General features: G+C 60.2%; 3 protein-coding genes and 1 long non-coding RNA gene across 4 annotated transcripts in view; 3 read left to right on the forward strand and 1 right to left on the reverse strand.

Moving 5' to 3' along the window:
• TCAP (titin-cap) overlaps positions 1-1,238 on the forward strand; it is a 2,401-nt gene extending 1,163 nt beyond the window's left edge. The window contains exon 3 of the mRNA XM_026054408.1: positions 1,226-1,238. Coding sequence (XP_025910193.1) covers positions 1,226-1,238 — 13 coding nt within the window. The remainder of the gene's footprint in view (positions 1-1,225) is intronic.
• Positions 1,239-1,389: 151 nt separating this feature from the next.
• Positions 1,390-3,384, forward strand: PNMT (phenylethanolamine N-methyltransferase). The gene is made up of 3 exons (XM_026054409.1): positions 1,390-1,569; positions 2,275-2,482; positions 2,949-3,384. Exons 1-3 carry the CDS (start codon positions 1,416-1,418, stop codon positions 3,382-3,384), a joined length of 798 nt encoding a protein of 265 aa, XP_025910194.1. The 5' UTR covers positions 1,390-1,415.
• Positions 3,385-5,593: 2,209 nt separating this feature from the next.
• PHB (prohibitin) lies at positions 5,594-10,198 on the forward strand. Its single transcript, XM_026054437.1, has 6 exons — positions 5,594-5,716; positions 6,146-6,307; positions 6,985-7,127; positions 7,692-7,808; positions 8,948-9,043; positions 9,474-10,198. The coding sequence occupies exons 1-6, from the start codon at positions 5,629-5,631 to the stop codon at positions 9,684-9,686; spliced, it is 819 nt and encodes a 272-aa protein (XP_025910222.1). The 5' UTR covers positions 5,594-5,628; the 3' UTR covers positions 9,687-10,198.
• On the reverse strand, positions 8,785-9,339 carry LOC112960229. The gene is made up of 3 exons (XR_003251722.1): positions 9,312-9,339; positions 9,048-9,181; positions 8,785-8,958 (listed from the first exon to the last, which is right to left on the reverse strand). It is a non-coding gene; the product is annotated as an uncharacterized LOC112960229 (long non-coding RNA).
• Positions 10,199-12,240: the final 2,042 nt, after the last annotated feature.

Raw genomic sequence — 12,240 nt, forward strand, 5'->3', positions numbered from 1 at the left:
GGACCCCGCGAAGGGGACGGGAGCTGGAGGGGACGAGTGGAGCCTGGATGTGACGCAGCTTCCCTGTCGGGGGGTGGGGGGCTCTGAGCGCCCCCCCGGGCCCACAGCCCTGCCGGGCCCATGGGGGGGCTCCGGGCCCATGGGGGGGGCTCCGGGCGGGTTTTGTACCCTCGGGACCGACTCTGCACAGCAATAAATGGTCCAGCCTCGCTCGGTGGCTCTGCTGCTTCTGGGGGGCTCCTGGTGGCCTGTTGCATCCTGATGGATTGTGGCGGGGGGGACAGGATGCAGGGGGCCAAAATTTAGTGGGATTTAGTGGGATTTGGTGGGTTCCCCCCCCCTGCACCCCACTGGGCTTCGAAGCGGCAGCTGGGGGGACCCGGGAGCCCTGGGCGGTCGGGGAGGGGGCGGCTGTTTTCCTGCRTGGGGAGGGAATTTGCTTATATAATAACCCCCCCGCGCCAGCCCGGGCTGTCCCCGTGCCCGGGGTGGCCCCGGTGCCAGCGCCCAGATTAGCTGTTCCCTCCCGGCCGGATCTCGCTGTCCCTGGGCCCCCGCCAGCCGCCGTGCCCGGCCCGAGCCCGTGCCTGCCCTGCGCCGCATCCCGGGCCGTGTCCTGGTCCCCGTGCCATCCCTGTCCCCATCCTTGTCCCATCCTGGTCCCCATCCCATCCCTGTCCCCATCTTCCATCCCGGGCTGTGTCCTGGTCCCCGTGCCATCCCTGTCCCCATCCTTGTCCCATCCTGGTCCCCATCCCATCCCTGTCCCCATCCTCCTCCCATCCCAGGCCATGTCCTGGTCCCCGTCCCATTGATATCTCCATCCTTGTCCCATCCCAGGCCTCATCCTGGTCCCTATCCCATTCCTGTCCCCATCCTTGTCCCATCCTGGGCCTTATCCTGGTCCCTGTCCCATTGATATCTCCATCCTCCTCCCATCCCMGGCCTTGTCCTGGTCCCCRTCCCATCCCTGTCCYCATCCTCCTCCCATCCCGCTCYTTTYCCATGTGCCCGTCCCCATGTGGGTCCCTGTCCCGGTCCYCATCCCCAGCCCACGGGCTGGCACCTTCAGCCCRTCGCCGAATCCGTCCCCCTTTCACCGCAGCTGCCGGATGCGCCGGAGCTTTGGGCACCTCCAGGGCGCCCCGTGCCCWGCGCGGAGCGGGTCCCCATGGCCCTGCACGGCCGAGACCGCCCACACTCATCGCACTGGTGSCACCCGCAGCAGGCGGCGGTGACGGCAGCGACGGGCACGGGGACGGCGGCAGCGCCCGCGGCCGCATCCGGCCGCCGCTAACCAGGTTAGCGGGAGGGCTCCCTCGCTCAGCGCCTCCGCCGCCCCCTCCCGCCGCTTCCCGCCGGGATAAAAGGCGGCGCCGGCGCCGGGGCGGCCGCGGGAGCCGCAGCCGCTCGCCATGAGCTCCCTGGCCGCCGTGCGCGCCGGCTACGAGGCCTTCGAGCCCGGCGCCTACCTGCAGAACAACTACGTGCCGCCGCGCGCCGACTTCTCGTGCGAGCAGTGCGTGGTGCCCTGGAAGCTGCGCTGCCTGGCCGAGGCCTTCGCCGGCGGTGAGGGGCTGGGGGCGCGGACCCCCGGGCGGGGGGCTCTCCCGGTCCCGGTCCCCTGCCCGGCCCTGTCCTGGGCCCGGTGCCCAGCTCCGCCTCATCCCAGTCGTGGTCGCCAGCATCATCCCACCCCAGGACTTGTCCTGGTCCCCAGCCCGCTCCTTGTGCTGGTCCCTATCCGTATTCCCATCCCCATTCCCGTCCTTGTCCTGGTCCTGGTCCTCATCCATCCCACCCCAGGACTTGTCCTGGTCCCCATCCCATTCCTTGTGCTGGTCCCTATCCGTATTCCCATCCCCATTCCTGTCCTTGTCCTGGTTCTCTTTCCCTTCCCACCCCAGTCCTTGTCCTGGTCCCCATCCCTATTCCCATCCCCATCCCAGTCCCTGCTCTGGTCCTTGTCCCCACCCCAGTTCTTGTCCTGGTCCTCAGCATCATCCCACCGCTGTCCCTGCCCTGTTCCCCATCCCAGTCCCTGCCCTTCTCCCCATCCCATTCCCATTCCCATCCCATTCCCCCATTCTACCCTCTCCCCAGTTCTTGCTCTGACCCCCATCCCCACCCCATAGCCACCCACGAGGCTCTGGCACCTTCATCCCAGCATTAATGGGGACTGGGGGGGTGGGCACTAAACCCACCCCCCACCTCCCCGCCAGCCGTGGGTCCCGCGGGGCCCCGGCGTCCGGCTCCAACGGCCCCCCATGGCAGGCGAGATCGGGGGGCGCACGCTCATCGACGTGGGCTCGGGCCCCACCATCTACCAGCTGCTCAGCGCCTGCGACCACTTCGAGGAGATCGTGGCCACCGACTACCTGGCGGTGAACAGGGAGGAGCTGCGGCGCTGGGCGCGCGGCGAGCCCGGCACCTTCGACTGGAGCCCCTTCATCCGCCACGTCTGCAAGATCGAGGGGCGCGGGTAGGGGCGCGGGGACGGGGACGGGGCTGCCTGGGGACGTGGGGACACCCTGGCCCTGCTCCCGGCTCCAGTGGGGGGTGCAGAGCCACCGCATCCCTGCGGGATGGGAGCCTGGGGTCCCCATAGGTGCTGCGCTGGTGCCTACGGGATCCCAGCCCCAGGGGATCCCAGCCCCACATCCCTGCGGGATCCCAGCCCCAGGGGATCCCAGCCCCACATCCCTGCGGGATCCCAGCCCCACAGCCCCACAGATGTCACACCAATCCCTGTGCAACTGCAACCCTGCACACCCAAAGGATCCCAGCCCCACATCCCGCAGGTGCCGGGCTGATCCCATGGGATCGCTGCCCCACGGGATCCCTGCAGGCTCATGGCCCCACACGTGCCGCGCTCATCCTCTGGCTCACACCACCCCGTTCCCGGGACCACATCCCCAMCCCACACGCCCCCCCGGGGGCCCCCGCAGGGAGCACTGGCAGGACAAGGAGCGGCGGCTGCGCCAGCGGCTCCGGCGCATCCTGCCCATCGACGTGCACGAGCCGGAGCCGCTGGGCGCCCCGCTGCGCCCGCCGGCCGACGCGCTGCTCTCCGCCTTCTGCCTGGAGGCCGTGAGCCCCGACCGCGCCAGCTTCGCGCGCGCGCTGGCCCACGTGGGCTCCCTGCTGCGCCCGGGCGGCCACGCGCTGCTGCTCGGCGCCCTGGGCGAGTCCTTCTACCTGGCGGGCGCCGCGCGGCTGCCCGTGGTGCCGCTGAGCGAGGAGGACGTGCGCGGCGCGCTGGCCGCCGCCGGCTTCGCGCTGCGCGAGCTCCGCTCCTACCGCATGCCGCCCGCGCTGCAGACCGGCGTGGACGACGTCGCCGGCGTCTTCTTTGCCCACGCGCAGAAGCCGCCGCTGGCCTGAGCGGCCGCTGCCGAGGGACGAGGGTCCCCGGGGAAGGAAGCGCCTGAGCCGCCCCCCGCCGCCCCCCGGCTTCCGTGCCCGCTGCTCCCCGCGCTGCCCCAATAAACCTCGAGCTGCACCGCAGGGTGTGGGGGTGCAGTGGGGCAGAGATGGGGGGCACGGGGGGTGTGCAGTGGGGAGGGGTGTGTGGTGTGCAGTGGGGCAGAGAGGACGTGTGCAATGGGGCAGGTGTGGGAGTGTGCTAGGGAGTGTGTGTGTGTGCAATGGGGCAGGTGTTGGGTGTGCAATGGGGCAGTATAGGGGTGTGCAATGGGGCAGGTATAGGGGGGTGCAATGGGGCAGTATAGGGGTGTGCAATGGGACAGTATGGGGTGTGCAATGGGGTGGGTGCAGGGGGTGCAATGGGGCAGTATAGGGGTGTGCAATGGGGCAGGTGCAGGGTGTGCAATGGGGCAGGTGTAGGGGCTGCAATGGGGCAGTATAGGGGTGTGCAATGGGGCGAGTGTAGGGGGTGCAATGGGGCGGGTGCAGGGGGTGCAATGGGGCGGGTGCAGGGTGCACAGCGGGACACCCAACGGGGCAGACACAGGGCACACAGTGGGGCAGATATGGGGCACGCAGCGGGGCGGAGCCAGGCTGCGCCCTGGGGTGCAGGGTGGGCACCCACAGGGCGGACACGGGCTCCCAGTGGGTCGCTATGGGGCACCCCACGGCGTGGTCAGGGGTGGCAGCAGCRACTCGGGGGGCACAGGGAGAAGCCACCGCTTGGACCCTTTGCCTGGGGGGCACAAGGGGGGCCTGGGCCCCCAGCCCCAAGGCTGCACCCGCGGGCGCCGCGTGTCCCCGTGTCCCCGTGTCCCCGTTCCCGTCACCACCAGCAGCCGTTGCCACCTCGCGGCCGCCCGGCTCGGAGCAGGGGGCGACCGGGGGGTCTCGGGGCCGAGGAAGGGCAGGAGGAGGAGGAGGAGGAGGATGGGGGGATGCAGGCGGCTGCTGGCGCCATGGGGCGGGCTGTGGGGCCGGGGGGGGGTCCAGCCGCTGCCCCATGGCCGTGGGGCGCCCGGAGCTGGGGGGAGCCCCCGGGGCTGCCTCGTTCCCGGGGAGCGGCAGCGGGACCCGCTGGAGCCCAGGGATGAGAGAGGGACCCCCTCCCTATGGATAACAGAGGGGTCCCCACACCCTATGGATAACAGAGGGGTCCCCACACCCTATGGATAACAGGGACCCCCACACCCTATGGATAACAGAGGGGTCCCCACATCCTATGGATAAGAGGGGGATCCCTGCACCCTATGGACAAGGGCGGGTCCCCCCTCCCAGCACCCTATAGATAGGAGAGGGTCCCCCCAGCACGCGGACTACAACTCCCAGGAGGCCGCGCGCGCAGCGCCGCGCGGCGGCCAATAGCGCATGGCTTTGCTCCGCTGGCAAGGCTGCGCGCGGCGCCTTGGGAGCTGTAGGCGACGCCGCGCCGCCCGCGGAAGGGGGCGGGCTCGGTGGAACTACAACCCCCAGAATGCCGCGGGCCGGCGCGGGCCAATGAGGGGCGCGCGTGTTGGCGCGGCGCGCAGGCGCGTGGGGCCCGGCGGCCGGAGCTGCATGTGGAGGTCAGGGGTGCGGCGGCGGGAGAGAGGGCCGCGCGTGGGCTGCGGCCGGGCGGGTGCGCGGGGGGGGCCGGACCGGGACCGGACCGGGCTCGGAGGGGCCGAACCGGGGCTCGGAGGGGCCGGACTGGGACCGGAGGGGCCGAACCGGGGCTCGGAGGGGCCGGACCGGGGCTCGGAGGGGCCGGACCGGGGCCGAACCGGGGCTCGGAGAGGCCGGACCGGGCTCGGAGGGGACGGACCGGGACCGGACCGGGCTCGGAGGGGCCGGACCGGGGCCGAACCGGGGCTCGGAGAGGCCGGACCGGGGCTCGGAGGGGACGGACCGGGACCGGACCGGGCTCGGAGGGGCCGGACTGGGACCGGACGGGGCTCGGAGGGGCCGAACGGGGCCCGGAGGGGTCTCAGGAGCGCGGAAAAGCCCCGGGGGGCACGGCGGTATTTCCGTGCCGATCCTCGTCTCTGCAGGCACCAGTGCAGATTAATGCGCTTTTAACAAGCTCTGTGGTTTCTCTCTCTTTTTATTCTTCCCCTTTTTTTTTCCTTTGTGCTTTTTTTTTTTTTTTCTTTTTTTGACTCTTTCTCCTTGTTTTTCTTTGCAGGAGGGGTTCGCCGGAGGGGCCGGAGCTGCGCGCGAGCCATGGCCGCGAAGGTGTTCGAGAGCATCGGGAAGCTGGGCCTGGGCCTGGCCGTGGTGGGCGGCGTGGTCAATTCTGCCCTCTACAACGGTGAGCAGGGCACGGGCGCCTTCCCCGCTGCCTTTAACGCCCTTTCCGTAGTAATGTCCTTACCGCTTCCGTTGGCAGCGGTGCTGGGGAAGAGGGACGCGGTCGCTGTGCTGGCTGCAGAGGGCTGTGTGGCCGCTGCACGGTGTAGGTGGGAGGGTTGCGGAGTCCTTCGCTAGAAACTGCCCCTAAGACCCGCTCTGTAAAGCACGTTGGGAACGGTGGCCAAGTTTTCTCTTTTTTACTGGCAGTCTAGATCATTTCACTGGTCTCCTGCAGTAAAAGGCCTTAATTACAGAATCACACGGAGTATTTAAGGTTGGAGGGGAGCTCTCGGGCTCGCCCAGTCCAGCCCCACTGCTCTCGCAGCGCGTCCAGGCGGCGCACGCGTGCAGCGCTGCAGCCTTGCTTACGTGCCCTTTTGTTCTCCAGTTGACGCAGGCCACAGGGCAGTTATCTTCGACCGATTCCGTGGCGTCCAGGACGTGGTGGTGGGAGAAGGGACCCACTTCCTCATCCCCTGGGTACAGAAACCGATCATCTTTGACTGTCGATCTCGCCCACGGAACATTCCTGTCATCACTGGCAGCAAAGGTAAATGTCCTGGAGCGGGTGGCAGTGTCGCTTTGTAGAGTGCCTGCTGTGGCGGCCTGCGTGACATCGAGTTCTCCGCCTCGGGCAGCAGGGAGAAGGCGCTGAGCTGGTAACCAGCRCAGAGGGGAGAGCCGTGCCTCCACACACCTTGCGAGACTGTGTTCCGATTGTGTCCTGGGCCTTATCCTGATGGGGGGGTTGATTTCTTTGTAGTTGGTTGGACAAGGACGCGAGAAGAAGCTTTAGTGTGGTCATGTTATGATTTCTAACCTTGCAGAAAAGCACTGGGGAAGGATTTTAACTTCTGGATGTGGGGAACTGCTGTGTGCCCAGTCCACCAGGCCTGGCGTGGCATCAGGGCTGGTTTAAGTTGGTCCCCAAACAGATTAAGTAGCCCTTTATTCCCTTCTGTAGGCCTCCCTGGTAATGCAAAAGATCTGTCCCTACAGTGGGCAAATAATTCCCTGCTTCAGATGCAAACTGCCGCTTAAATCTTATCTGCGAGAAGGATTTGGGTCCCTGTGTGAAAGGGAGAGTAAAAATAACTTCCTTGTGCTGATAAAGCCAAAAGGTTTGTGCTTTCTCAGTTAGTTACTGTAGAGAGGGCAACTTCAGGAATCTCTGGTCTCCAGAGTTCACAGCTAAGCTCGTGCCTCCCTTTCCGTGTCCCTCTCCAGACCTACAGAACGTGAACATCACGTTGCGGATCTTGTTTAGACCAGTGACTGCCCAGCTTCCCCGGATTTTCACAAGCATTGGAGAAGACTATGATGAGCGTGTCCTGCCTTCAATCACAACTGAAATCCTGAAGTCCGTTGTGGTAAGGGCAGCGTGGCAGCTGCTGGGCTCCGTCTGCCCCCTTTTAGAGCAGCRAGAGACCTGCTGGTGTGTGAAACACCCAGTGCTCTGTCCCCCGGGCTCTAAACTGTATCCAGGAAAGCTGGCGACTGTTCTTACACTGCTCGGTTCTCTGCTGTTCTGGTGGCTTGGCTTGCCTGGTTAGCTTTTCCCTTYGGTGTGAAAGTCCTGGTTAAGAGGCTGGGATTTCCACTACTCCCATTTTCACAGCCTGAAGCTTTATTTGCTCAGTATCTCCGTTTTTGGAAGCATCTCCAGGGGACCACCAAATAATCACTCGGTGTCCAGCTCGTCKGCTTTTATGTTATGTGCTCAGATACACTGGGAAACCTCTCCTGCAGCTCATGTTTGTGTTTGAGTCATTTAGTCTGTCTCTTAGTTCACGTAAACAGGTAGCTTTATGGTTGCTAGCTGTGGGAGAGAAGTTGGATTAAGTCTGAGGTTTACAAGTGCAAAAACTTGCAGGATATGAAAAATATTGTTTCTGGAAAATTTATTGTCACTTTTTTGTCCCCCCCAATATCAGGCTCGCTTTGATGCTGGAGAATTGATCACTCAGAGAGAGCTGGTCTCGAGGCAAGTGAGTGAGGACCTCACGGAGAGAGCAGCAACCTTCGGCCTCATCCTAGATGATGTGTCCTTGGTAAGAGTTCTCCCTTTTTTTAAAAAAAAGATAAGAGTAGTAGAGTACAGAACCGGTGGGTGGCTAAAAGGGGGATGGAATTTTAGTCACACGGGAGATGTTTGCTCGGAGCTACATGGTTAGTGGCTCGTGTTGGTATGTTGGGTTTTGTCACTGGCTGTCGGTGACCTTCAGAAAGGCCTCGAAGGGCTCAGCTCTACCCTCTTCTTTACTGACCTCACTCTTGTAGGTCTTTGTAGTTGCAGTAGGGAGCGAGTGCTTTTTGTACCTGATGGATTAGGCTGCACATTGCCTGAGAGCAGCCCGCTGTTCCACGAGCGCCCTGAGACGCGGGGAGGAAGTATCCGGTCTAAGGAGCTTTAGTGAAAATCTACCCCTTTGGTAGAATCCTGCCAGCTTCCTACAACTATGGCTTTTCCTTGCTGAGTCTTGTTCTTCTTTCCTTCCCTCCCTACTCTCCCTTACAGCTTTGTAAGATAAATCTTTGTAAGTCTGGCTTGTACATGCACTGCTCTCTCTGGGATTTCCCTCAAAAGCCTGCTTAGAGGAAARGGAAACAAGCTCTTTCATTTGGATTTGATCACAGAGGAAGTCTCTGCAGGAAAGTGACTTTGTTTGCACTACATGTGAGCTTTGGCTCTTTGTGGCTGGTGCTTTGTACTGAACACGCTCCTTATGGAAATCTGTCTTTCCCTGCAACATCCCGGCAGGCTGGAGGTGTCCAAAGAGTCCAGGCTGAGAACACAAGTGCCTAAGTGAGCAGGAAAGGCCTAGAGTGGCTTTGTGGGTGACTGCTGCCCTGCCTGGCAGTGAACGGGCTCCCTCTGCAGGGTGTTTTCCTAGGCTGGAAGGACCATGTGCAGCATCTCCCAAGTTACTGGTCTTACCTGTCTGCTGAGCTGGAGCTAGGCTTGTGTTGTCTCCCTTCAGTGCATCCAATACCGTTCAGAATGGGATCGGAAAACCCTGCCCGTCCTAGGTCTCGTTACCCTTCAGTTCTTCTAGGGAATGCCAGTTTTCCATCTCCACTGCAGTTCAAATACAGGAGGGTTTCCTAGCACAYGGGAGCTGTGCTGTTCTCAGCGACGCAGCTGGAAACCATCGGGGTTATGGACTTTGTTGCTCGCTTTGTCCCACAGACACACCTGACCTTTGGCAAGGAGTTCACAGAGGCAGTTGAAATGAAGCAAGTGGCCCAGCAAGAAGCAGAGAGAGCCAGATTCATTGTGGAAAAGGTACCTTGTCCTCGTGCAAGACCGACTTGGAAACAGGTCCCGGTGTCTTCCTCCCAGTCTTGCTAGCAGGGAACACTTCAAATGTTGCTTGGAGTCAAAGTGGTGATATGGTGCTCCCTGCACGGCCCTGGCACGTGGCTGTTGGATAGATAAAGCCTAAATGTATGTGGGTTTAGGGAGAGGTGGTTGTTTTTAAGGTGAATTCTAAACCTCTTCTCCCTGGGGGGGAAAGATAGTCAAACAGAATGAGGCCTTAAAACAAAATCACCTTCTATTTTACTCTTGTTAAGCTTCTTATTGGGGAAGAAAAAAAGGCAGTATTGTGATGAAGTGGGAATTTATTCTTTTCATGTGATAACAGCATCTTTCTTCTCCTGCATTGTTCTTGTTTTCTCTGTTGCTCATTCCCCTCCTCGGTTGTCCTGTGCAGGCTGAACAGCAGAAGAAGGCAGCTGTCATCTCTGCTGAAGGAGACTCCAAGGCAGCTGAGCTCATTGCCAACTCGCTGGCCACCGCAGGCGATGGCCTGATCGAGCTGCGCAAGCTGGAGGCAGCTGAAGACATCGCTTACCAGCTCTCCCGGTCCCGCAACGTCACCTACCTGCCCTCCGGACAGTCAGTGCTCCTTCAGCTGCCCCAGTGAGCGCGGCTCTGCACCCATAGCTAGGTCACTTCTACCTACCGGATCAGCCCTTTCCAAAAGAATCATTGCAATTTCCTGATTGGGTAAAAAAGAGGAAATTAAAATCCAACCCCTTTTGAGTTGATCAAATAAAACTGAACACTCTTGACAACAAACCTGCATTCCTCCCATGTGTGGTCAGAGCAGTGACCATCCACTTGGGTTTGAGAATTGCCCTTTTCCAGGCAGTTTGAGCAGCAAGAGCAAAGCTGGGAAGTGTTTTATCTCTTGACTTCTGGGAGGAACAAGTACCCCAGGGGATTCCTGGCCTCCGGAGTGCTGAATCAGTCAGGTTTCACAGGGATGCATCAGTGCCTTCAGGAGGTTTGAGCCAGGGTCGTTAGACTTGCGTGTGCGGCACTAGGACAGGGATGTTCATGGCTCGCACTGCAGCACCGTTAGCACGAGGCCCACGTGGAGTGGGTTGTGGCTGCAGGGAACGGGGGCAGACATCCCCTTAAGCACTGGATGGAGAAGCTACTTTCTCTGCAGGAAATACTTCTCAATCCCGTGCTACAAGGGGGACACGTCCACCTCTCCCCCCACAATTTGCCGCATGCTGTTTGCTGTCGCTTGCCCTGTTGTGCAGCGTTGGTTATTTCACCAAGGTCGGTAMCTGGCAGCTGCTCTGTTCCAAATGGTGCCTTGGACAAAGAGGGGCTGATCCARCGCTCCGTGGCTCAAGCAGTCTGAGGTGGCCTGAATTCTCTGTTACATCCGTGCTCTTTATTTAGGGAATCTGAATAGCAAGGAGGATGTGATGGGTGAGATTGTATAACTAGCCTTCAATAAATGCCATGGTCCCAAGCCTRGTAGTGTGGATTTTTTGAAGGTTGGATCAGCACAGCAAGACCTTATGATTCTGCTRGATTATTTTCAAGTTGTGTAGCACACTCTTGCTCCAAACAACTTAAACCTTGAAATATAATTATTTTAGGCTGATTTCCTCACTTGCAGCAATGTAAGGCTAAGAAGACTTTGGCATGGGAGTGCTGGCTTGGTCACTTCACTTCCCAAGTGCTCTTTGGCTTTCTTTACCTTCACAGAGCCAGAATACATTCCGTAGGCACTTAAAGCCAGAAGACTTTCAGTTTTCTTCCCTGCATGGTTTGTGCTGTKTACTGCATGTACATATATTTTGCAGGGTTGCTGTTTGCTTCCCAACAGCGTGGTGTTGCCTCAGAAAAGGAGTGTTCTACCAGCCACCGGCTCTGGTGACTCTGAACCTACTGCCGGCTGTCAGAAGCCCTTGTGCTGGCCTGGCACCCTAATCCCCCTCTCCTGCAACCACGGTGCTTGTAGAGCCTCCCTGTCCCTTAGCAGTGCRGCCTCGAGCAGATGTCATCACCATCCTGAGGCTGTTGAACTGTGGGGAAGGCTTCTGTAAGCGGTGGGCTTGGCGTGTCAGCGCACAGCCACGCTGGGTTGCTGTCTGGCAAAAGGGAAAGACTTAGGCTGATTTTTTTTTTGCTGAGCAGGATATGTGCTTGGTGATGAGGTGCCTGAGCTTGCAAAGTRTTTTAAACAGCTGAGCACTCAGGTCCGTAACTCCCAAATAACTTCCAGACCTCTTCCCGCTACAGTGCTTTTGTTCTTTACTCTTCTAGTTTATTGCTTCAGATACYGTTTTAAGGAAGCTTCCACTTTTCTCCCAAGGTTCCTTTTAAAGCCCCTTGGTGTTCCCTGCGYTTCTCTGAGCTCCAGGCGCCAGGTGTTGGGCTCCACACAGTGGATGTGAAATCCTTTCTCAGCTTCTGTAGCTCTGCATTACTTCTGCCTCCAGCTTTGTTTTCAGTGGAGTGTGGAGCGTTTCCTGCTGCTTTTGCTGTTAGCCTCTCTGGAGAAGGTGTCTGAAGGCTCTAACAGTGGCTCCTGGGTCTGATTATTCACCATTTCCTTTAGCTTTTGGGTATAATTCTTTTCACAAATGTTCCCTGGCTGTTAACTGCACCGTTACCCTCGCGCTGCCTCGCTTAATGCCTAAAGCTGCCGTGAACTCATCAGACTTCAAAGCTGTTCCTGAAGCTGGAGCTGTCTTGGTGCATGCCAGCTGAACCTGTTGTTTATGCTGTGTTTATAGCTGTCCTTCAGCCTTGCACACCATGGGGACCCTCTACCTATCTGGCTCCAGACGGGGAAGACTGACCTTAAAATCAGGCCCTAGTTTGGTGTGGCCTGYGTAGGGTTACTGGGGGCGGAAAAGCAGAGCCTTTCTCTTGCTGGATGGCTGCTCTGAGCTATGCAAGGCTGAGCGGCGTCCCCACCAACTGGGTCAGGTGCTGTCTSACTCCCTGGTTTGGGGAAAAACAAAAAACCAACAGAAAAGAGTCAACATTGCATAGCAAAGGGTCATCCCCCTGGCTCTGCTGACCAAAGYGGGGCTGAAGGGATTAAAAGGTTGGGTGTTCCCTGCGTGCCAGGATGCTGGCCCTTCAGGGCCACGCAGGCAGGGAGCTCTTGCTGCTGTGCTTGTCGGGGCAATAGAAAGAGCTCCAGGCTGGGGTACGATTAAAGC

Source organism: Nothoprocta perdicaria, unplaced genomic scaffold (genome assembly GCF_003342845.1).
Source record: "Nothoprocta perdicaria isolate Ctin4 unplaced genomic scaffold, notPer1 scaffold_121, whole genome shotgun sequence".
NCBI lineage: Eukaryota > Metazoa > Chordata > Aves > Tinamiformes > Tinamidae > Nothoprocta > Nothoprocta perdicaria.

Coding starts and splice junctions, on each gene's coding strand:
- PNMT (XM_026054409.1), top strand. CDS start 1,416: ATGAGCTCCCTGGCCGCCGTGCGCGCCGGCTACGAGGCCTTCGAGCCC. Junction 1,570..2,274: donor GGCCGAGGCCTTCGCCGGCG/GTGAGGGGCTGG, acceptor CCCCCATGGCAG/GCGAGATCGGGGGGCGCACG. Junction 2,483..2,948: donor TGCAAGATCGAGGGGCGCGG/GTAGGGGCGCGG, acceptor GGGCCCCCGCAG/GGAGCACTGGCAGGACAAGG.
- PHB (XM_026054437.1), top strand. CDS start 5,629: ATGGCCGCGAAGGTGTTCGAGAGCATCGGGAAGCTGGGCCTGGGCCTG. Junction 6,308..6,984: donor TGTCATCACTGGCAGCAAAG/GTAAATGTCCTG, acceptor GTCCCTCTCCAG/ACCTACAGAACGTGAACATC. Junction 7,809..8,947: donor TCCTAGATGATGTGTCCTTG/GTAAGAGTTCTC, acceptor TTTGTCCCACAG/ACACACCTGACCTTTGGCAA.